Consider the following 26255-nt stretch of genomic DNA (forward strand, 5'->3'; position numbering starts at 1 on the left):
ATGTGTATAAGAGACAGCATCAATGCCATGCAGCATGACTCATTATCCCACTGTGAGATGCTCCACCCAGAGGGAGAAAACCAGCATTCCATCCTGGATATAACCTGAGATTCTGAATACTAGAGACCTCTCTTTTCCACTGGATTTCCAGAGGACAGGAGCTACTTAGCCACCACTGGACTTTTCTGAGGAAGAGCAGATCTTGTTTTTCTACAGGATCACTGCTTCGGGGGGACTGCAGCCACCATTCTACCAGACTGCTACCACCACCCTGATTAACAGGCTGTCAAGTTGTATCCTGACTCTGTTAGTTTAACCCAGTGCTATCTGCCTTTATATTTTTTTTTTCTTTATTAAATTGTTATTCTGACTTGGTGTCTCCCACTAGTTTGCTTTCAAACTAGCACATCTGGATATTTTTGCAAGATATTGTGAAAACAGCAAGATATCTGACATACACAAAGATACTGTCACTTGTCAGATACCCAGTGCAGGACTTGCTGGCTTTGGAGATGGATGAGTAATACTTTGACTTTAAAAAGTTATGTCATTTTCCCATGCACTACCAGTTCTTAAAACAAAATGTCAAATTGTGATGCAATATTAGACTATATTTACTTAAGGATATTTACAGGGAAATTCTATGTTTACCTAGGTAGAAAGTACATCTTACCTGCATATATAACAATTCCTATTGCAGCCTCAGTATTTCTGATTGTACATCCACGAAGCAAGAGGCTTTCAATGTTAAAACCAATCCGTTCATGATTTGGCTGCTCCCTAAAAGAAAGAAAATCAAATAAAGCAATGCCTTTTTCTGTTCTAATATAGTATTATAGAAAATTCTTGTGTGCATGATTGTTTCAAGTTGAAATCAAAGAACTGTGAAGGCCCTGTTTTGCTTGTAATTCACTCAGCTTTAATAAAGACTCTAGGAAGAAGTTGCAGAGAAGTCCAGATATCTCTTTTAAAGACGTCTTACATGGTGTGTGCATCGTGATGTCAATATGAAGCAAGTCTGGCTTTCATCTGGGACCTTATCTGGCAGATTCAGTATCTTATAAACGCCAGGATGTGGCTTCATTCAGATGAAATTATTTTAGAAAGCTGGGCAGGGTTTATCTGCTATTAGAGGTTCAGATTAAAATGTCTTCACCCACTAAGAGCCTCTGTCTCTCTTTCTCAGCCACCAAAGGGCTTCTCATCTTTGTGAACCTCAGCTCGCTTGAACAGTCTCTAGGCTGAGGCTTTGTTCCTCGCTCCCACATTGGATGGAAGACTTTTCATTCTGGCTGAAGATGTCCTGTCACACACCAGAGCTTTCTGCTAGCAGAACAGATTGATGAGAAATTAATGGAAATTGTCAGGTCAGTGCTCCATCAGGCAGGCAGTGTGTTACTTACCTCTGAAAATGAAAGCACAAAACTACTTTTGCTCACATTTTTTAGTAAACATTCTGGAAGGTTCCTTCTGTGAGATCTTTACCAAAGCTGAGATTTTTCACTTAGGTCACTCCATCTGGTTTTGTTATGTAAATATCAGCATCAGAAAATGTTTTTTTTCTAGAATCTTTTGCTACTTTCTCTTCCATACTTGGCATTGCATTTACTAGTACACTGCAGCAGCACTTAGATGGAGGGCAAGGTTAGGTGCTACCTTAGGGCTAAGTACAGTCCTGTATCAATGTGAAACTGCACATTATTACATGACATCAAACTAGGCAAGTGAAAAGTTTAGATGCCAACAACCTATAGCTGCTAGAATTGTAAAAAATGATCCAAGGAACCTGTTTTTCTGGGAATCTAGATTCAGCCTCGGTGAACACATTTACTAGAAGCCTTCTTGCATCCCCTTAAGTAGAATTTGCTATGGTCAGGCATGTCAGATAAATGTCACTGAGTTTGTTATAATTTTTAGCAGAGAGAGTACTGCTACCATTTTATAGCAAGGCAGTAGAGCCTGAATAATTTATTAAGAGTTCTTGGAGAAAAATGTAACCTGGTCGAAGTAATTTATGTTTACAAAATAGCTCAAAGACAGAAAGTCTTCTAACTGTTAGTAAGCAATTTTCACTAGTAAATTCTTTCATCTACCCCTGAAGCAGGGAGAGAAAAGCAGATCATTCCATATTCCACCATGCAGGTGAGATAATAGGAATTTTCCAAGAGATTTCTGTTACAGAATTTCAATAGAGAGTTGAAGATTTTGAAGACAGTCCTGGGTCCTAAGGGTGTGTATTTGTGTGTGTTTTCTTGGGACATATCACCTACATTTCTATAATCTCAGTGCTTTTGTGCCATATTACAGCAGGCTAATTGGAAGGATTGCTTCAATTTAGATTATACCCAGTGGTCCTCAAAGCCATCAACCACAGCCAGCAATCAATACAAACTTGACCTCTTTCTCCCTTTTAAGATATCAGAATAGAGAGGAAACAGCATTGCTATTAGAGGCATCATTCTTACAGGGCATAAATTCTCAAAACCAGATTAAGCACAGTCAGTGCTAATGGGTGAGAACCCTCTGGTTTACTCCTGTCAGAGGATCTGGCCATTTGTAGCTACTCCAGGTGCAACACTCACTGCATTCTTGCAGAGACATTAACTCCTAGCTTAGATATTAGTAAATTTAACAAAGCCAGGGCATGGATAGGAATGCTAGCAGAGACATACAGTTAAATTGTTTGCATAATGTGGGGCATGCATTTGGTCCGGGGCAGTAGGTATTTCAGACAATTCTCTGGTGTGATGCGGGAATCAGCAGGGACCAATGACTGCTCTGAAGAGCGTCCTGAGAAACAGCTGCCCTGTACTGGAGGGCAAGAGAATATTATGACATGAGCCATGCCATACAAGTTGGCCTTATAGCCAGGGAAGGGTCTTAAATCTGCTGAATTTTCTAGTACAGATTTCCCTGTTAGACCTGTGCCAGAATTATTTATTGAAGAAAGAACAGAAGGAACACAGGATATGGCTTTTTCCTCACATACACAAGTTTACACCTTCCTCACATACACAGGTTTACACCTTGCTTGCTTGCTTTTTCTAGCTGTAAGAAGAAAATCTGATTTGTTTGTTAGATCCTGGATAGCTTTTCCCAATGGCCATAAAGATGAAGAAACTAGAGGCATGCAGCTGAGTATCTTTAACATTAGGAAGGATTTAGATTTAAAATCTAGCCTAGACTAACCAGGTCAAACCTAAATGAGCTTATGTCTGAATTCTGAAAAGAGCTGAAGCCTTGTGAGAACAGTTTCTATGAAACAACTGCAAATTCAATGTCAAGCCTTGGTTCTGTCTTGCCTTGAAACACAGATTCCAGTCTATATTTCCTATCGACTTCTGAATCCAGGAATAGATAATAGTGACATCCATTGATTTCTGCAAAATAGGTTCTTTCCATCCAGTTCCTCTGAGAGAAATACTAATGTTCAGATACAAAATGCATTTATAGATAACAAATACTTACATGTACCCTTTGAATTTATTGAGATCATTGTTAGGCATTTCACAGATGATGGTGTTTTGGAAAAATTCGGGTTCAAACAAGGTATTCTGCAAGAGGAAACGTACTGAGAATGAGTGTCAAATCCAATGAGTACTTGAAATGTTATACACTAAGAGCAGCTAAATATAGTCCACCAGGATAGTTGGGGGCTGGAGCACTTGCCCTACAAGGAAAGGCAAAGGGAATCAAGCTCATTCAGTCTGAAGCAAAGCTTCAGAGGGGCTAAGTAAAGATTTGAGATTTTCCTCTCTTGGATTAACAACTAGTTAAATTAAATGAAGAAAATGCTGTGTATTGGACAAGGCATCACAGATGCCAATTAGTGAAAACATCTGTCTTCATTTAAAGTGAATCTAACAAATAGATCAAATTATTTATGAAAGAAAACCAGCCTTCAACCAAAAGCAAGCTCAAATGAAAATAATTTCAGGATTTATTAGGATTTTAAAATATGTTAGAAAAGTTATGTTATTGGCCAGGACGGTATAATCATAAGAGCCCACACATTTGAATAAACATTCAAATAAGACTGAAAGCAAGATTAATAGCAAAAAAATGCCAAAGCCCACCCCCCCCCAAATGAACAAAGAAACAAACAAACCAAACTAAAAGAGGGAAGGTAGTAGAATCAGTCCAAGCCTCTGGGAGACACAAAAAAAGACAGTGATTTTCAGGATAAGTGCTCGCTCAAAAAGCGCTTGGAGCTGAACTGAGACACGCAATTTTGCTTGATATCCCCTGTGTTCAGGGAAACAGGCCTGGGTGTTGGACTGCATGAAGCAGTTTGGAAAGTACACAGCATGAGAGTACTTGACCGCCATAAGTGGTGTTTTTTTCTTAACTGAAAAAATACATAAAACTTTGATGTTAGATTCAGAAAATGTAATAAAAATAGGATGTGAGGAATGTGAAAGAGAATCATTATTGTGTGCTATAAAATATTTAAAAGAACTGAAACTCACTTTAATCCAAACTCCTCCCATTAGAAAAACTGGAAATCAAGTCTGCTGCTGGGCTTCCCTACCTTTTTCTACAGCAAGAGAGACTTCCAGAGATTAGACTCCTTCAGAAACTGCAAATCCTGGGAATCTTTCACTGGAATTCACAAAAACTTTGCCAGACTGCAAGAGGACTTCCTTACACTGCCAGTCCTGGAGTCACAACTTTTTCTTCGCTGTGCTTTAATTTTTACATTATTTTCTCTCTCCTGTTCTTTTTTTTCCCAAGCAATACATATATTCTTTTTTTTAGGAAATATATATAAAATATTTAAGTACAAGCAAGTAGAGAATCTGATCTAAAAAAGAAGGTTGGAGGAAATACAGAAGCTTGATGAATATGAAGGCATTTTGTTATACCTTCTGACCCATGTGGCTGAATATTTTTAGAATTTCTTTTAAGAGATATTGTTCATCTCTGCTGAATCTTGTTCAACTCAGTGAACTCAACAGGGAAATCAGCACATATTTGGTTGTGCTAGAAATACAATATTTGTACAACAGGAAAGCAGGAAGATGCAAAAGGCACCAGGAGGGCTCATTACTAATGAAGAAAACGTATAGGCTTCTAGCTAGAAAGTGATAGAGAAGGATGATTGTTCTCTCAAAATTTTTTGTTTTGATGACAAGAATTTTACATTTGAAAATTCAAGTTAGAAAATGGCATGAGGAAGAAAATAATAATCCTTCCTCTCAGCCTTTTACAGGAATTCAATATTCCAAAGCATATCCTAAACCAAAGAACTAACCACAGTTCATACGTACTTCCTCCCTCCTTAAAGAGTCACACTTTATAGACATAATTAAATCTGAGTAAGTTTTACATAGCACATAAATCACATGACTAAACAAACCTCAAAGAACAAGGAAGGACTTGGCACACTAAAACTGCACATATAATATTTAGTGCACTGTTTTTTTGTTTTTTTTTTTTTAATCCAACGTACTGTTTACACCAATACGTTAAAGAAATGGGGTAATATAGTTGAATATTAAACCCTGAACTTCCTGAGCACTGGCTATCACCATGGTCAGAACTGCATTCCACTCTGCCAATGTAACAAGATTTTGTAAGTATAAAGACTTCTGGGCATACAGTTTATCTAAATAACTCAAAATATCAATAAAACCCCCCATGAATGGGCAGTCTGAAGCATAACTTGGCATGCGGGGATTTTCTGATTTAGAGAACGACTTCCTCATATTATAAATGACGGAGGCAAAATTTGCATTTTGTATGATAGTTGAGCACTCTGTTTTCCTCTAAAAGCAAAATTACAAAACCTAATGTGCAAACTACAAGACACAAACGCAGCATTTTAATTTTTCTATTTAAGTAGATAGTTTATTGTGTTTGTTGCTAAATCTCTACATCTTAAAAATTTTCAGTTTCTCAGGAAAAATACTTCTCCCTAATCATCACTGGAAAGCACTGGAAAATGTATGCTGTACCTGAGAAAACCCTTAATTGTGCAAGGAATACTGTAGTACAGTACCTGACCACAACTTGTCATGGAAATGGTGTACTTCAATAAAATTGGTTGCTCACTGGAAGCTGTGTCCCACCCACCAATAGATCTTCCTAATGGCACTATTACTGACAGCTAAATAAGTGGACGAAATTCCTAGAATTACCTACAATGTTTTTGGATTTTCTGTCTACTGGAGTGATTCCAATAAAACAAAATACTTCTCTTTTACATGGTACAGCTCCTTAAATGTGTTATTTGAAAACCTGAAAAGATGTGTAACAAGTACAGCTCTCCCTAAGTCATATTTTCTTCTTTACTTCAGGTTTATCAGACATGAATCAAGAGAAAATACCAGTAAAGTGTTTGTAAAAAGGAAATGATAATGACCTATGGAAAAAAATACGGTGATTCTAAGCGCTCAAACTGAATCTCTGCTAACAATCAAACTGATGTCAAACATATCACTTTTATTTAATATATCTTGACTTCCTATTCAATTGCTTATTTTATCCTATAAAAGGTTCCATTATTTCATCACAACCAAGTGTGCCTCAGAGCAGTTCCTACTTGAACTGCCGTACACCTGCCTGCCTAGCAAATGAGCAATGGTACATGAGCTGTAACAGAGAAGCAAAATCCATGAGGAAGCCCATGGCCGCTTTGGAAGGGGGGCCATGACCTCTCTTCCAATTTCCATGCAGAAATAATTCACTCGGTAGTAGTGGCTTTGCTGTGGGACGTGCTCTGTGCTGTGACAACCTGGAGGGTACAGATGGCTGACACAGAGGAAGGACTTGCTGCTGTCCCAAATGATGGTACTGAGCGTTGCTGCTTAAGCATCTGCTGATGCAGTTTTCTGCAAACAACTACTCTCTGAGCTAATACTCCTTTTTATAAAGCCAACCCTGTGCCAGAAAAACAAAAATCTTCTAGGACAAACTGCTGCTTTCCGCACAGGGCATTAGCTCCAACAGCAAACCGCTTTCATAGCAGTATCAGCACAGCCAGACCACCAGAACTGGTGCAGTTCATGGCTGGAGCTGGTGTGCAAATGGGCCCAGACCATCCTGCACTGCACCAGCTGCATTTTCAGCAGACTTACCTGGCTGGAGAAACCCATCACGACGTGTCGTTGTTTAAGGTTGGTCTCCCCGTCAAGGTTGGCAGTTTCCAAGTGACAGATCCCATTCTGGTCAGAGGAGTAGAGCAGTAGGATATCAGCTGGGATGGTCTCATTACACTGAAGCTGTACAAAATCCCCCACTCGGACATCTTTCCAGCATTTCTCAACATAAGCATGTTCTTCCCTGTTGCATTAAAAACATGTCATGGGTGAACAGTGACATCAGGACAGCAGGTCTCCTGGATAGTAGGGCTTTAAAAAAACAAACTGGGGTGGTGGCATATTACTGTATTTTATAGTATAATTTCACCTTATATCACAGTCAAATAAAATCTTTACATAGAATAAAAAGGAACTACAATAAATGTTCTCTTTCATTTTAGCATTAGCCCTATAATCTCCACAGCAAAAGATAGAAAGTTGTTCAGAATGAGAGGTGTTTAAAAGTACCTTATTCAAACATATAAGCATTTCACCAAAAATTATTATTTTTTAATTAATAAATAAAAAATAATTATGTGACTATTTCTCAGAAATTTCCAGCAACAGCATATAGATCCTGAAAGATACAAACTGATATATCTCAGCTACACTTGCTGCAGGTCTTTCCAGTCTGTAACTCTCAAAAGGTAATTACAAGTCTTGAGCTTAGCGCAAGGTAGAACAGCAGACAAACGACCCCTTAATATTAAGTAAAAAAAATACAATAGAGCCCAAGTTTAATGGAAAAGTTAAGGTAAGAAACAAAGAGCTTCTAAATTAAAAAAAAAAAAAAAAGAAAGAAAGAAAGGAAAAAGAGCTTATGAGGTTCAAGGAAAATATTGTTTCATCAATGAAGCAGTGCTCAATGGTTCAGGAAGTAGCAAACTTTTTGACATTACATTTCCAATAACTGATCCTTCAGCTGCTCTTAATCATCTAAGCAAACTGAAAACTGCACAATAAGCTTTAAAATCAGTTAATGGAAAAACTGCATGGACAACAATGGCCCAGTTCATTCAACTCTTCGAGAAGAAATTATTTTTTCAATATGAATAATTGAGTCATCTTATGTCTTGCTCTGTAAGAGGGAAAATGCTTGTGATACTTTACCAGACAGACAGTAAAAGGCTTTTTGCCATGACTCAGTGTCCCATTTTTGCTTAAGTTTTTAATCATCCTCATCTATTGCCTGAAGAATACTCTCTTTCAATTAAGTGTATCATGAGGAGAGCAGTGATAGAGCAGATGAAGTGTTTTGCTTCAGTTCAAAGCACACATCCAAGCATTGCTTCAGAGTCAGGCCAAAGGCTGCTTCCTGCTAACCTGCTTTCCCCGTCTTCTGTAAAGGGGAGCCAGCAGTGATGCTGTCAGGCAAACCCTTGCACTTGACTGATATCCTTATACATAAACCAACACAGAATAACAACTTCCTGCAAAGGTTATGCACACAGTTAAGTTCTGTGCATTTCCCGGTGGTCTCCATTTTTTATTGAAAAAAAGAATCCCCACCCCCCACCTAACTATTTAAACCCCTTTAATGCTAGATGTGAGGTGCTTAGTAAATAATAGTATTGTAGCAATAATTTTTCCTTCTTACATTAATTTTTCATTCCTGAATTTTTCATTCTTCTTTTTTCTTTTGTCTGACTCTACTTATCTGCATGTCCTTTTTTCACTTGCTCAACAACAGACATAAAAGCCCACACTGAAGAACAGAGGTTTGTTTTAAGTTAATTTGATGTTGCTGTGCATTATAAAAAAAATTCCAGATGAATTTTTATTTGAAAACTATTTAAGCAAGTGCATGTTGAGTACTTGCTCTACAAAGTAGATACTAATATTAATATAGCAAATGAACTAAGGACTGTACATCAACTCTTGCACAATTCTGAGCTTTATAGAACAAACTTCTGTTTTTTTCCACTCATAAAATGCTATAGAAGGGCCTTGCCCAGCTGGCTGTCTTCCACCTCAGCCTAAAGAAACCAAGTTAGTAAAAATAATCCACAGAAATCACAGATTTGTAGCATCTTTTCAATAATTCCCTATGAAACATACATTATATATAAAGCTTCAGGTTCTGCTCATACACTAATTACAGAGGAGATGGTGAGTCAAAAATGCCAAATAACCTCTTTCATAACAGAGGAAAAGTCTTAGCACAGGAACTAGAGTTCAGGAATTGCTAGAATCCCAAACCTGCATTCAGGTGAACAGACTCTCCCTTGTCTCCCAATGAGTATCAAATTTGGTAAAGAAATGCATTTTCTTTTCCTGAAAGAACTATTCAGCTGGAGCAGTAAGATTAACAATTTCCTACAGTACAAAGGTTTTCTACAACTTTGTAGAGAATTACCAATGGATGAAAGGAAGAAAAGTACTTCATAAGAAGCCTGGTGCACCCCACAGCAGCACTGGCCTAGTTGCCTAACAAGATTTTTCAAATGAATCAGTTCCTTTTAGCAATTCCTGGAACTGGGAACACTGCCCATTTCTATTCAGTGATTAAAGTTCATAGCACAAGCTCTGGTTGCAAAATAAACAGAGGAGCTTCATAAATCTAAGATGGTCTGAGGAGAAACATACAAAAAGGGCAAATCCATTTATCCAATAAAATAAACAAGACGTGGTCATTTTCACGAGGTAGAAAGCTTGAGATCTGATTCTCATAGCATATGCCATCAGGACTGCGACATGTCAAAGACGTGATTTAAGAGAAAAGTTTCTCAGTACCTTCTCTCCTTTACGAGTCAATTTATCAACAGCACATTAAAAAAAAAGTGTTCCCTTGCTGTCCTGGGATAATGGGTAGCACAATATTATGTGCTCCATATGTGGGTAGCACATATTATATGGGTAGCACAATATTATGTGCTCCTCTGCTCCATCAGAGGATAATGATGAGACAAAGAGGCAGTTAGCCTTGAACAGTCAAAGTGAAGTCTGCCAGAATTTGTTATTGGGCTCATCATATCTGACCAGAAGGCCTGAACTAAATAGACTTTATGAAGTCATTTCTGGGAAGAAAGGATCATAAAAAAATCCCACTGTTGTTGGTGATTTGGGGGGAACATGAATAAATTATTGACTTTGTGTCAACAATTTCATTTCACATTCTTGGATTCAATACACATAGATCTCAAACAAAAACTGGGTCAAAATTGATGGTGAATGGGAGCAAATAAAAATTATTGCTCTACTCCCCAGGGAGATTACATAAAAGCCATTTTTCATGTGCACTCCATATCATGTCTGAGTCCTAGATTGTCTTGGAGAAAGATCTTCAGAAACCTTTATCATCTAGAAGTATTGTATCAACCAATTATTTCAGTGAGTCTTATTTCCATGAATTATTGCAAGCTTCATCTCAGGATCCTTTACAGCTTGAAGTAAATACATTGTTTGCTCTACCTTTCATCCCCTAAATTGTCATAAGGGTGTAAAACTTAGAAAAAATCAGTATCACTGTCATAAATAGACGAAACCAAATGTTTGTACTTTATCATATGTAAATTTTCTAGAATGTTATGTTTGAAAATGGTCCCCCTCAATCATCACCTACTTTAGCAAAAATGTTCTACATGTTTAAACAACAGGTAGAATCACACATTTTTATGCTATCAAAGATTACACCAGCTTTTAAATGGAAAAATGTTACAAGATGTTTTCAAAGACCACTTTATGGCTATGACCTCATGGTTAGGAGCTACTGCCATAAAACTTTGAAAAACTGACAAAAAGGGAGCAGATTTAGGGCTTGAGGAAGGCACTAGACTGGAAAGGAATTGATTCTGAAACCTGTCCACAGGTCAGAGTACATCACAACTTGGCTGATAGTATTCCTGAGCTAGAGATATTATCTGAGCATGAGAAGGTACTCTATTGTCCGTAACAATCCATCACTGCCTTCTGCCACGTTATCATTACAGGAGCTGGGAAGGTTGTTTTTGTGACGTGGACATCAGCCCAGCAGCATCAATGATGTCACTTAGCAGATGCTGGTCCTGTAACAAACCCTCATTAGCACGCAGCTATAGCTTTTCCACATAGCCCCAAACTCAGGATTTGTATACTACCTTAAGACAGCAGTGATCATCTTTTAAAGATACCAGGAGTAAAATTTTTCTAAATTCTAACAAAATACATCTTTAATGATACCATTTTGGCATTCCAAATTCCTTAATGCTACCAACAGATCCTATCTTTTTATGTGCTAAAACTGTCTACAGTATCCTGACAAGGAACTTATTCTCTTAATGATAAAAGAAGCCTATATTCAACTTCTATAACCAAGTCAAGTTTATGTGAACTTTAAGCAAGTACCAGAACTTTATAAATGTATTTTATAAACCATACACAAGGTTTTGGATTTAACTTGCCTTTTTAATCTCTACCTTGATTTTTTAATAACCTGCACCAAATGAAGAAATAGAATATAAGCTAGATGTATTTTGAAAACATATTTGCTTAGACTTTACTAGGTTTATTTTGTAAATTATGGATTATTGTATTTAGGAAAATCTAATTTTTTTTTTGAATACTGCCTTTAACAAAATGCTATTGCTATGATTCTGCCAGCTGGAATCACCAGGTAACGCCAAGGTCACTTAATGACTGCTAATCATTAGTACTAGTGTTTAAGGACTCCCAGTAATTTATCAAAATTCTGGAAGCCACAGCCTAGATCAGCTTTTTGGTACAGTCATTACCTTATATGACCTTGTAGCTTTTGAGGTCACATGGTAGAACCCTGCTTCTCTCCAGTTTTTAATGGTCTTTTTAAAATTCAGAGTTATGATGGAAATTAATGCCATGAGGTCATGATTCTGCAGGTCTCTGAGCCAAAACCAGAGGTTATCTTTTATTTGCCCTTTGTCTTTAATTGTTAGCTTCTGCTGCTCTCTGCTAAACCATTGCACTTTCTTTGTGAAGCAGCTTTAAATGCCTTGGCAGGTAACAGATCTTGAAGAAAGCTCTGATAAAGCAGTACACAAACCAGTGGTAGCATTAGTAATTAGTAATTAGTAATTAGTAATGTATTTCTGGATTTTCTTCCACAGAGACCAAGGATCCTCACTGTGGCAATACACACTGACTGACAAGAACTGCTACCTCACTGCTCTTTGACTTAGAGGTGCTGCTGCCTGGACCAGCTGAGTGTTGAAAACTTTACATTCTTCTTTTGCATTTAGTCCGTTTAGCATGTCACATATTTCTTCGACACACAATCAGCATGCTCACCGTAAGATGAATTCACTTTTTAATTATTTCTTCACAATTTGGTACCACTGCTTTCAAGCAGGTGCATGGTGACATAACATACCTGAGTGTACTGTTGGTTAAGGCCATTTTCTCAGCTCACTGGAAGTTTGAAGAATGCCTCACCTTGCATAAACAGAAGGCACTGTTTGTGCTTTCAGTAAAACCCACTGCTAATTCAGGTATCTGTAGTTAAACTAGGAACAAAAATTCCATAGTACCTGGAGCACATACAAAAGTTACATGGATGACAGAGCAGAGGATGACAACTGCCAGTGATAGTCCCACACAGAGAACAATATAGTAATTTTTGACATTAAGCAAGACAGAGTGCTGATGCATAGTGAGTTGTAATAATACCATAGCACATAATAATCCTGCAGTTACTGTAACTTACTCATATTGCTACTTTTATGAGAAATAATTCATGTTTCAGTTGATCTAAGTTCATGCTTTGTGGCTGTGATAAGAATGCACCTTCAGCCATGCAAAAGCTGGAGATCTTCAGGAGATCTTCAGCCTCCAGCTGATGAAATTCATGCACTCTTCAGAAAATGCCCCACTGAGGTGTAGATGCCTTGATATTGCTATGCCCAAGAAAACTGATTGCAATTTTGCCTGAGGGAACATGGTAGGACTTCAAGCAGGCCATAGGCTTTAAACTCTTTGTTTTTGGTGTATAAAATGAACCCACTAAAGCCTCCAGCAGCATAAATTTATGCTTTGTTAGAAAACAAAAATAAAGCAGAGAGAAAAGACTCTTTAACAAGTGGATACTCAGTGCTGCTGAACAAGACTTTAAATGAAAGCACTGGCAATAATTACCTTTTTGCTTACTGTGCCCTTGGCAGGGTGGTATTTTCCCCTCATCCTGCTTTCTACCCTACAAACTTTCAGGTTCAGCCTGGGCTGAAAGAGCTGCATATGATATTTCCCATGTCCAGAGAAAAGTCGTCTTTTTTCTTTCACCTCTGAGATTTAACAGTAGGTCAATTCCTGTTTTCAAGCATGCTCCCTACCCTTCTCTGCTGTCTTCCAGATGCCACAGACTTCTGTTGGTCATTGCATCCCTGGCCAATCCCAGCTGCTCTCCCAGACATGGGCAGCATCCAGGGGAGGTGCAATCTCTCCTCCCTTCAGAAGGTCCAGCTGATCTGAGCATATGAAGGAGGTTGAAACAGAAAGGTAGCCTTCATCTTCACTACCCAGCTTCCCTAATTTTAAGAAAATATAAAGTATACTATATAGAGAGTAACCTGTAGGCAAGCAGATCACCATTGCTGCCATAGAGATAAATTACAATACTTACAAAACTTCAATTGACTAACATATTTTAATTCTCTTTCAAACCAGTGAGTCTAGCGTAAGCCACTTCCAGCTTTTCAGCTGTTGGCATTTCTGACTTTCTGCAATACAGAGATGAGCTCTTCACTTTTTACTTATTTCCATATCACTGCTCTAGGACTAACAAAGGGTTAGTGCTGATGCAGAAATCTTTAAATATTCCAAAAGCTTACACTAAGCAGATAACAAGTTACAGCAAAGACCTGCCTGAATTTTTTGTATCACAGACATCAGTGGACCTAGAGAGGAAGAGGAGATCGATGCTTGTAGGAACTATCTGAAAACCTCAAGGCCTGAAAGCATCACAGAAGAACTTTCTACTGAAAGGGTAATCAGGCTGTCTCATTAAGTACGCCTGTTGACTTACCTAGTTTTCCGACAGCTCCACAGGATGATTCAAAGCATATAAACTAAGCTTCTCTGAGTCACTGTCTCAGATATCTGAGTTTAGGTGCTTAGAATTAAGCAATGTGAATAGCTTAAATACTGTTTTTATGGCTGCTGCTGCTGTCTGATGTACATGCATTCAGTCAAGTGCGTTGCTGTGCCATCTTGAACTGTGCATAGTTCTTGCATTTGTATCTGTGTGTCTATTGAAACACTGAGAAAAAAAAAAGGTTAAATTTTCCAGAAGTGTGAAATTGATGTAAAATCCTGTCTGTATGCTATTGAGTATTTACTGACCATTATAGCTTAACCCTAGGGGTATATCGGATCCAGGCCATATATACTTCAAGAAACTAAATAATAGCTTTTAGCAACTGTTGGGTTGATGTTCACTTACAGTTTTGTATACTACATTCAGTCACAGCCCCTGTTGTTAGTAAGTTAATGACAAAATGGAGAGAAAAGTAACTTCAGTAGATTAGGAGGGACTGACTGACAAGAAAGATTAAAAGATTGAACTATATACAGGTCTTGACTAAAAGGTGACTGGGCGTAGCAAAATGAACATGATAAAAATCATATATATTTGAAGATTATAATTAAAAGGTATGGATAAAGAATAACTAATTAGGGTTGCACGAAACCAGATGACTTGAGGAATTTGAATGCAACTAAAGAGGGATAATAAAGCACAGTATCATAGAAAATGCTTTAACAATCACTTTTTGTAGTAATGGAAGCCCCTTTGCTTGGAAAACTTAAAAGCTGACAAAGTCTATTTTAAAGAACACCAGGAGAAAGGAGGCAATTAAACATAGGTTTGTGCCATCTGCAACTGAAATTTCTGTTCTCTTTTTTTGGTGTTCTGACAGTAGTTTGTATACAATTATGATTTCAAAAGTTTTGGGTCAGAAATTAAAAACTCCCAAATCAAACATTAGATCTAAGTTACTGCATCCTGCAATGCCTATTAATTGTCTCCCATTTTCTCAATTAAACATTCTTTAAATACACTACTTGAAGTGTCTTTTCCTTCATTTGACTCGCTGACTAGATTTCCCATTCCAGCTGACCTCTGTGAGAAGAAAATGAGAAGAAATGTGTTTACAGGGCAGCCTATTTAAATTCAATTTCCCTTGCTCTATGTTGAAAGAAAGCAAGTTACTGCATTTTCCCTAGTCTTCAAGAAAGTTTTGGAGAACATTCAGCATTTAGAAAAGATTGCCCTTGTATTTCTTTTGGAACAGGAATCAGAGTTCTTGTTATTGAAATCTGAAATAAAGACAATATACTCTCCAAGATTAACTCTTAAAATCTAAGTAATCTTTCATTTTAGGATGGAAGATCAGTTGTTCTGTTAAAAATATTTTTTTTTTTAATGCCACAAGATTAACAAAATTTGCAGTCTTAAAAAAGACTTTCACCTATTTTAAAAAATTACCTACAGCAGATGATTCATAAGGAAGAAAATTAGAAGACGTCACACTCTTCCATGACTTTACAGTTAGCAAGAAGAACAAGAAATATCAGCTTCCCAAAGCACTACAGAAGCCTGATTAAAATTATTCATGATATAATAAGCTGTACCTACTGATCTGATGGCAATTGTAATTACCTACAATTTTTCCAGACAGGATGAATGCCATAGTTTGAAGCCCTCCTCATTTTCCTTTCCCTTAAATCACCTTTTCGGGCCATAAAACTTTGGTGAAAGACAAGATTCTAGACAAGATTTATTCATAGATCAAAGTCTTTTTATATGGGATAATCACTTTTAAGATAGACCCATGTCAGGTTTCTGCATAAGAAAGTACTCATGGCTATAGTTTGAATCTGGGTCTGTATGTATGTTGTAATTCCATGATGGACATTTCTCTCATACAAAGTAAGTTTTGTTCCCCATTTCTCATGTTCCCATGGTAAAAGGCTTTTAGATATAAATTAACATGGTTGTTTTGTGTAAAGAGTAAATAAATAAGATTCCTGTGTGGATTCATTCATTAGTGCCTACTGCACCACCTATTCTCTTTCATACTGATTTTAACAAGTGTTAACAAATAGTTTATTGCCTCATGGGTTAATGCAACATTGAAAAGATTAAAAATTCCTACTAGATTGCAGTCTCAGGCAGAAGAGACAATTTTGTCTCCCTACCCAAAGAGCTACAGTTATTTACAGTCTTCATGGTAGAAGATAAGAAATCTCAAATGAGCAGTATTTAGAGACTTGTAAAATGTCTGCTTTTTCAGACAAGTTGGCAAGGAGAGTAGTGTGATTTTGGTTTTGAGAAGTCATTATCTGTATGTGGGGATAAGTTTAGCCCCCAAAGAAGCAAATCCATTGTTTTCCTGTTTAACCAGCAGGATATAAAAATAAAAATCTGACAAACACATGCAAGGGAAACAAATGAAAGAAATGACAGCACTGTGTGATAAAAGCCAGAGTTCTGCAAGATTTTGCTTGTGAAACCGTACGTTATATAAAGCACTGTTGATTAGTTTGAGGAATGATAGGCAACATTCAAGGAGATGGAAAGTTTTGCTCTTCTGAGTCCCAGATGTAATATTTTAACAGGGAGAAGAACAAGTGTGCACAGACATGTGTAGTTAATTCATTTAGAGATTACTGAACAGAGGCATATATTACTACCTCCCATTTTTAACCTGAATTTTTACAGTTCTATTTTACATACAACCTAGTAAAAGAAATACATGAGAAAGCTAGTCTACAGTGTAGAGTATAAAATTAAACGTAGTTCAAAGAGCTACATTTTAAAGAGGTTTCTTGGCATCTAAGCATGTAAATAGGTCCCATGACAGATCTTGTTCTGTGCTACCATATGTTGACAGAATTAAGCCCCCTTGAAAATTCCTTAGAAATCTGGGTGCTTATAGCTATTTAAGCACCTGTTTTCACTGCACTCCATGCTTAAGAGGTGATAGCCACACCAGTACCATGAAATTCAAACTTACCTTCACAGTCTGAAAATGAGATTTAACAAAAAAAGGTATCTTTCTCTGTATCAGAACAAATACCAGGTGATATATAGTCACTATGACTTCTCCGTGTTTCACTTAATCACTGTGATTTTCCAGCAGTTAATTATTATTTATTTTAAACAAAAAAACCTCACCACTGAGTCTCAAGCCAACTTGTTTTGTAATAAAAGCTCCATGAAACTCACCTGCTGTAAATGTAGCATCCCATATGATTGATTTCTTTGTCTAATTTATACCGTCGAAAGTCCTCCCAAGCATCTTTAATGGCTGTAATGGCCATTATAACACAAATTGGGATCACGGAGACTTCTGGTTGGAAAGCATTCACCACTGGCACAAAATTCAGCAGTGCAATGACCACAAAATAAATATTGGCAAAGCGGTGAAACTGCTCATAGATATTCTTAGGGAAGAAAGTCAAGATGGTATACTTTGTAGTCTTAATTTTATTGGAGTCATAGTATCTGTTTGGATTTTCCTTCTGCTTCTTACTTCCAAAGGGCAAATTGGAGATGATCACTCGTTTATTTTCATATTTCTTCTTTCTTTTCTTTACTTTTTTTCTCTTCTCCAGCTCTTCGTTTTGGATTTCAGTGTCTGGAGCAGCACATCGGCAGCAGGTTTCTTTGAAAAAATGTTTTTTCCATATCATTCTAGAGAAGCAGCCTGAAACACTTTTCCTCGACATCTTGTTTTCCTCTCAAAAAGCAGTCTCAAGTTGGAAACCAACAAAGTTAGAAGAGTTCAATAATCCAAACTCCCAAGTGGTGGAGAGAAGACTCGAGAAGTCTGAAGACCAGGGTTGCCTCTCCTTTGACTCCAACCTCCACCTGCCTAGGGACAGGTACCGTCCTGACTCAGCTGCACCGGGCCCTAGAGCCTGCTGGGGAGGCTGCACCTCTTCTATGACAAAAACATCCTGAATGTTTTGTTTTTCCTATTAGCATACACCTGGAGGCTCCATTCAGAGCATTTCTCTGGCATTGACTATCTGCTCAGATGAAATGTCTCTGTTTCAACACAGAGCAGCGACAAAGCTAAGAGCACCCACACAATTTTCACAGTTCACTCTGTGAGTTTCAGAATCACTTTATAACCCTGGGAGTTGCCAGGAAGTTCAAAGGTAATGGGCAGAGCTCTGTGTCCCAGAAGTCAACAGAAGATTTCTAGAAGCCTCAGTAGAGACAGTATTTCTTTCTTTTACTTCCTCTATCTACTAGTTGTTTTCATGACCATAGAATGGATTATTAAACAAACAACACCCATCCCCCCAAACCAAGCAAACCTGTGATTTGGTAGTTGTGCAAATCATGCATAGACATAAGCGATGGAGGGCAGTTTATCCAGATTACCCCTCAGCCTGGTCCTTCTCCTCTGACAGACCCTCTGCTTCTGGACACCAAAACGTCACTCACTCACCCAGTAATCCCTTCCAGCCTCTCATTTCTTCTTCCCCATTGGTCCTTGTGCCTCTGACACATAAGTAAGTAAGCACAGATGAGGGCTCATTTCCAAGAGAGTGAATGAGGTCTATAAAAACCATAGTAATTTTTAAAAAAAAAAAAAAAAAAAAAAAAAGAGACCCAAACTTTAAAATATCTTTTAAATGAAAACTCCTATCTACCGCATTATGTAGTGACAAGCTAAGTAGTCTCAAGTCAAGTTAGTACTTGGACAAGAAATTCTGATGAAATCGAAATGTTGCAATAAGAATTGCACATGAAAATATTTCTTCCTTCTGAGTCAGTACTGAGCAAACATCACAGCTTACTGTGGGTGTTGTACCATCTCCAAAGCGAAACTGTGTTGTATTGATAACCTGTGTTTACTGGAAGTCCTATAAATTTTTTTTAAGCTCCTGCTTATGCTTCACCTTGAATGAAGCTGCTTATTAATTTTTGTGTTAATGGTTTTAGTGTGAAATGTCTGAAAGACATTGCTCCAATTTGTTAACAGCCCCAGTAATCCTTTACAGACTTGGATACATTTAATTTTTCCTCCAGATCCTTCTGCTACCTGGAGAGAATGTTGTGTGTGTTGGCAAGCTGGTTTGGAAACTTGGAATGAAAACTTGTATATCAGCACACACTGCTGTGATATGAAACAAAACTTCAATGATACCAGGATGACTTAAGTGAGATAAACGAGGCATTTTTAAAGGCAGAACAAAACTCTTTTATAACAGCTTTTCCAAACTTACTGTACACCAAAGGATCAGTGGGGCAATTTCTGCAAAATCAGATGAGCAGTTCAGTTTCCACCACATCAAATGCAAAGAAAAATAATTGGTTTAGTTTACTTACTTGTCATACACCCTGGTTTTAGAGAAGTTTATTGTCTTATCAAATCGGTATTTTCTATGGTCTTCAATAGCGTCCTTAATCATACTGGCAAGCAGCACCACAATCAGAGGCAACATAGTAATCTCCTTGTGGAAGACTTCCACTTGTGGGAACCAGTTCAGAACCACCAGAAATAAGAAATAAAGATTACCCAGCCTGAAAATGTATAAAATAAAAGTAGTCAGAAATCAGAATGTGTCCTTTTCTTAATGAACATTCCCCATTTTGTGTCAAAGGAACATTAATTATTATACTCCTCTACCCTCCTCTTCCTTTCCCAGAATGAATTAATTAGTTGCTTAACTGAGATGCTAATTTTTTCTTTAGAAGAGCCTGTGAAATACATTTTCATAATGTTATAGCTACCTCAATTTTCCCACATATTATAAACACTTTTTATCTCTAGGAGCTAAAACTTCTTTAATGATTCCCCCTGCCTCAGTCTTGGACATAAGCACCAAACAAAAGCCCCCCCCAACCTTAAAAAAAACCCCAACCAATGTAACAGAATGGGTGTAAAACCCCACATGTTCAGAATTATGGAAATGTCCCCATCAGGAATCCATGAAGGATTCTACAGGTGAAAGGTCAAATTATGAATGTGTAAATCTAATATACTGAATGAAAATTTCAAAGCTAGATATGGATAGACAACTTTCATTTATCTTTATCATAATGATATTTTCCTGGGCATCTTAATGATACAGTTCATTATGCGGGGGGGCTACATAATTTCAAACCAGCACTTGGAAAGAAACCTGACCTACTACTTGTATATACATGTATTCTGTTTATAAGTTGGTAGACAAAGTATCTTGCATTCCATTAAAAATGTACCAAAATTAATCTACGAGCCTCTGAAATCTACAGAACTTCAAAGGTGTCTCAACACATCCAATGAGTGTCTTTAATATTCTTAAAAAGTAGAGATTTATTAAATATAGAAACAGAGGGATTTTAAAATAAAAACCTGAAATTTTTACACAGGTAACTGTTCCAACATTCAAACAAGAAAACTGGCCACAGCATCCATTAAGCACCCCTAGTGTTTGTTTCAAACCTCCAGTTCAGTGTGAATCAAATGACATTTGGTTACAAATAATCATCACCTAAATTTTAGTAATGTGGCAACTATAAAAGCAGCCCTTTTCCATTACCCTCAGACATCACTGTTTCAGAGAGAGTTATTAAATCTCATATATCATTGAATGACTTTTTTTACCTGTGAAACTGCTCAAAAAGATTTTGGGGAAAAAAAGTGAACCATGTGTATTTTGTGGTCTGTATTCTGTTTCCAGAATAAACCACAGAAGCTTGTTTCCAGTCTTTCCACTGTCTCCCATTGTCAGGAAACACAATCCTCCATTTGTTTAAGTTGGGTCTTGGTTTGTCTCTGACAGAAGACAGCAGTGGTGTTGATTCTGATGGAGTCTGGGAGGAACTTTCAGCTCCTAGTCTCCGCCAACGGTACAAAGCAGAATCCACAGACAAAGCCATTCACAGCAGGGATGTCAGACTGAAAGACAAATGCATGACAAGGACTGAAAACCACTTTGACTCTGGTAGAAAATTAACTTCATGTCTTGCTAGCAGACGTTTAAAGCAGCAAACAATACACCTGTTCAGTGCATTGCATGTTCAGTATTTGAGCTCAGCACTTTCTGCAGAGAATGCACAGAATAAAAGATACGTTGTCTTCAATATGGAAAAATCTATTTCTATCTCTGGGGAAAAAATCCTAAATCTATTTTCTGTGTGTTAAACAGCAAACTAACATAGATAAAGCCAATTTAACAGAGGTGAACAATGGCTTTTCCATCACAAATTCTGTATCTTTTTCCTCAGTTTATGTACCGAATCTATTCAGGCATTTTTCTTCAAACATCTGACTTCCTTACATTACTTTTTCTATTCACACTTTCTTACAAAAAGAGTGGTTCAGGTGTTGAATCTTAATAGCCCAGATAATAAAGAACTGCAGCATCAGCTTAATGTCATTTACACTCATGTAACAGTTTTCCAGAGTCTCCACAGAAATCTGATTTGAACGGAAAATGCCAGCCAGCACAAAAACAATGGATGTTTTATTCGTTGGAGAGATAAAGGAATTAAATCTCCCAATACTAATCCTATTATCACTGAACACTTGACTTGTTCACACATCCACAACTGCAATTGTGATCCAGCGTGCAGGATGCTCAGCCAGCAGTGCAGGGGTATATGCTGTAATGCTCAATCTAAACACAGGAAAATCTCAATCCAACAGCAGGAGTTTGAGGACTGGAAGCTGCCTTACAATGATGAGGCACTAAATGTGAAAAAGCAAACAAAGAAAAGGCACTGGCTTTGTGCAACTTCAAGGTTCCGCTAAACAGAACATGTGAACTGAACCCACCTCACTTAGACTGTGGAAATAGAAAAAAAAAATATTATTTGAACTTGGACAACCGTCATTTAGATAATTTCACTTAAAAATTGGTTTAAACTTTATTTAATAACAGCTGTATTTGAGGCAGATTGAGAATATTTGTATGTATTTGTACAGGTCTAAACATATTTCAAATACATTAAACCTTCTACTATATGCAATACGTGATTTCCTTTGGAAAAAAAACCTTAATCGTATTTAAAAATATGTACATGTTTGAGTCTTGGAAGGGGAAAAAATATACTGTACTGAATTTTACTAACACATTTGAAGTGTGCTGTTTCATCAGTAAATAAATATTTTTTATGCATTATTACTCACTGGCTGCTCAAAAAACTTCAGATTTCAGGTTGCTCAGCAGCACCTCAGGATCCTCTGCAATATTGAGAATGGCTAATTTATGCCTATCAGAAGCTTGGAAATACTGGCTCAGTCGATACAACTCCCAATATTTAAAGAATCTGGACTTAATGTTGTGTTACCCTGATAGGGAATTTTGAAACTCTGAATAGCTGGGAAGATGCAAAGGAAGGTAAATCGCACAACAAGCAAATGAAAGGAGTTTTTAACAGAATTTGCTGTTACTTCTGCTGTGATCCACAGACTGGAGTTCCAGCATATATCCCTTGATTTTAGATGAGTTTATTGTGTTTGTAATAACTTTATTCACCTGTTGAAAGATGAGCCACGGTAAGGTAAAACAGCTGCCATTGTGATAATGGGTTCATGTGTACTTAAAGAATGATCTCCAGTTCTTGCTGAGTGTCAATAAAAGCAGCACGCCTCCAGGATCCCAGGCCATAGATGGACTGTAGGCAACATGTAGTAAGTCAGAGATGGCCTGCATAGGAGAGGGACAGTGATTTGATGAAGGTATGCTGAACCTAAACCGGAGCATCAGATTCCCCTTCACTCCGCTTTTGTGCTGTGTTCCTGGGTGGTCAGCATGGGAGTGTTGTGCTCATAGGCAGGAGAGGAAAATTAAGGACATTCAGGACATCCTTCATTTAGGACTAGTGAGAATCTTGGGACAGGACACCACCACCAGCTGTCTCTTAGCATGATGAAGTGTCATTTGGTTTATTCTGCTTTCCTGTGGGTGAAGAGCTAGGGAAAAAAGACACCTAGACACAATAATAGTATGAAGTACTGACTTGGAGAATTAATGGAAAGCCTTCTATAACTTCCAAGGTGTAACAGACAACATTTTTAGAAGACTTGGATTTCAGGAACCTTTCCTCTGTAAGATACCAGATTTATACTAACAAGAGAGAGGACTGGAAGCACAGCAGACATGGTGACTGACTCCCTTGTGTCTGGGTTTTAGCACACTTGGTGCTTGTTTACTGAGGAAAATTCATCATTTGAAGGTGTTACATCAAACACACAACCTAAAGCTCTGGATGGTTTCCTCAGAACTTGTAGTTTAATCCATGAAACAGGACTTGTAACCCATGTTAACTACTCTGTTAGTGCCCAAACAAATCAGGACTTTGAAATCAAGATGATACTCAACCTAAATTGTGTTAGAGCCAGCACTTCCTTACACTATAATTTTTTATCTGTGGTGCTGAAAGATTTTACAATGAAAAGGCAGAAATTCTATTGTTGGTAGTTACTAAAAAAGGCAAAGCTATTACTCAGTGGAAATGCTAGGGTGAAATGATGCAGCTCATGTTTGCTAGTTGAAGGCTGGATACATTTGCCACCTTGCTCTGTGCAGTAAGCTCTCAAGTTGATTTCATTTACATCATAAATTAAGATCTGAATATTGGATGGAGGAGTGGCGGTCTTTAGTGGCTCAGATACACACTGAGTACATGTCTTTATCAACGTTATAATATATATATAAAAGTTACATGTAACAGAGCTACATATATGAGTTAGACACAACATTCTTATTGCACCAAATTCTTTCTGCATCTGAGATACATCAAGATAGGTTTAAATTTCTTAGAAATCACCAATGAAAAAAAGGCAATAGTTTCAGGCGTATTACTGAAAATATAAGCAGACAAGATTAATTAAGGCAGCTTTACACACAAATAGTAGCATGTATTCCACAACTTCCCCTGGGAAACATTTTCTACAGTTGCACAAATCACAATTAGGCAAGTCTGCTTCACATTCAAGACAGGGGCTCTCCCCACCCCATCTTTAACTATTTACTTAGTGTATAAATCGATGAAAGAATGACTTAGTTTTATTCAGTTTGGAAATCAACTCTCTCCTCCTGGCTTTATTTGAAAGGCAATGGTCATAAACAGTGCCATATCCATGAAGAGATAGGCCAATTGGTGCCACCATGTAATTAAATGTGTCACAGGAGATGTAGAGACCTCATAACATAAACCATGCAAAATTAAGCAACTGATATATGGGGAGGTAAATTATGTAGCTGGATGCATAATCAAAGCAGTAAGCTTACTTGACATATGAATTTCAGTTCTGGCAATGAAAAGATAGCAGAAGCAAACATAATAGTTATTATTTCAGATCAGTAAGAATAAAAAGGAGCCTAAACTTGCCATCAATGTTAGGAGATGACTAAGCAGGAAAGAAGAAAGAACTCAAAGATATGTTATTCTGTAAAATGACAATTTTCTACAATCCAGTCAACTGCTTACAAGAATCTTCCAATTTACTGGCACTTTGATGTGCTATGCCAGTTATTTTGTGTATGGTAGGAAATCCATTAAAATTATTGCATTCCTCTGGCAATATACCTAACACATCTGTCCCAAATCCTTCTATAAGAGCTTCATAAAATCCCTTTTCTGCAATTCTAGAATATTTTACATGTGCACACCCATTTGATTTATGTTTTTACAGAGATATCATTGAAAGAACCCATGAGTGTGGATTGTTTCAACATGTTTACCAAAGGGACTGGTTTTCTTCCATCTGTAATAGCTAGTGAAGCTTCAGTACCACAATACATATCCTGAACAGGAAAGATCAAGGCAATGCAGACATTTCCAACACCATTATGTTTTGGATTTGCCATCTATTCCACTTCAGCATAGTTATTACAACAAGTGCTACTTTCAGTGCTGGCACATTAGAGCTATTGCCGTTTTGCCTAAGCTCCCCTTTGCCAGCCATTTCAGAAATGCTTGCCTTTAAAAGGAATCAGCAAGTTCCAGTGGTTTGCTTTATTTCTGACTGGGATTTTGAGACTTCCCACAGGACGAGGTCAGAAACGGAGAGGAATGTCAGCCATGGCTGCAGGAAGCTACACTAGTCTTAGTTATCCTGTAACTTCTCAAGGCACAACATGCTGAGAAATACAAGGAAAGCACGTGCCTGTGCTTCGGCTTGGTACTTGTCAGATGTGGAAACTAGGGGACAAAAAGAACCCCTCTATGTCCTTAAAACCACAAAACCTAGTAAGTGGGAGGGAGCCTGGAGAAATTAGTTCAGTAAGTCATACAGAGGGGTATCCATGATGATTTCCCTCTACTGATATATCATCACGGCAGCATAAGCTTTTAGTGTCTCAGTGCCCAGTCTTTTGTGAAGTTGCAGTCAATTAATGCTATTAGCATCATTCCTATGGAGTCGCACTCAACAGCCTTAAAAGCCTCAGTTTCAAGAAACTATTTTCCCTCTTTATTTCTGTTCCATTGACAGATTTACTGTGGGCAGCTCTCAAGAGGACAGACACATTTTCCACATCTGTAACTCCTACATGGTTTTCCAGGGAGAAAACATCAGGAATCCAGCCTAGGACAAGTCCTCTCCCTCCTTGTAGAGATGCCCCTCAAGGTTCCAGTAACCACAGACATATATTAATTCTATGAAATTATAATGAATCATTACCTATTTTATTCTTCCTTTAAGGAAAGGCACTCCTTCCCACAGTCCAAACTTCTGTCACTCCTCTCTGACCTTCCAGTGATGCTACTATGGTCTCAAGAGAAAGGCAAAAAGCTAAAACATGTCTATGTATCTCAATTCCTGAACTTCTGCTTCTGGAAAAATCAAGACAAGCAACATATAAGTGATTAAACTATTATCTATTTATAGCAAAGGTAACTTAGCCATACAGAAATGTGTCTGCTAGACACCAAGATACACTCAGATGTGAGATGAAAGATGTGTAAACTGGTGTTAGCACGGGAGGTTAGATGCAGTAGTCACATTATTTCACAAGCCTGCATCAAAATTCCTGCAATGTGAAGCAATAACCAAAGCATGAAAACCTTTGTACCTCTCCCATAAAATTATGGAAGAATGTACATACAAGAAAGCTGTCAAGATTTCTGATGTTTGATGAAAGAGTGAACAATAGGCTGTAAATTAAAATGGTATCATTCACACTGTTATCAGGAAGCTCTTAAAAAATCACAATTTCTTCACAACAAAAGGAAGACTGACATCATACTCTTTCTGTAGAGTCTGGGGTGCAATT

The 26255-nt window shown here is 37.6% G+C and overlaps 1 protein-coding gene across 1 annotated transcript in view; it reads right to left on the bottom strand.

Annotated features, from left to right (window-relative positions):
• Nucleotides 1-26255, bottom strand: part of ATP10B (ATPase phospholipid transporting 10B (putative)) — a 158108-nt gene that overhangs the window by 33769 nt on the left and 98084 nt on the right. Inside the window, 6 exon segments of the mRNA XM_026858592.1 lie at nt 674-780; nt 3469-3554; nt 7080-7284; nt 19375-19569; nt 20636-20929; nt 25664-25815. Coding sequence (XP_026714393.1) covers nt 674-780; nt 3469-3554; nt 7080-7284; nt 19375-19569; nt 20636-20910 — 868 coding nt within the window. The 5' untranslated portion in view covers nt 20911-20929; nt 25664-25815.

Source organism: Athene cunicularia (assembly GCF_003259725.1).
Source record: "Athene cunicularia isolate RWA chromosome 13 unlocalized genomic scaffold, athCun1 chr13_part1, whole genome shotgun sequence".
Lineage (NCBI taxonomy): Eukaryota > Metazoa > Chordata > Aves > Strigiformes > Strigidae > Athene > Athene cunicularia.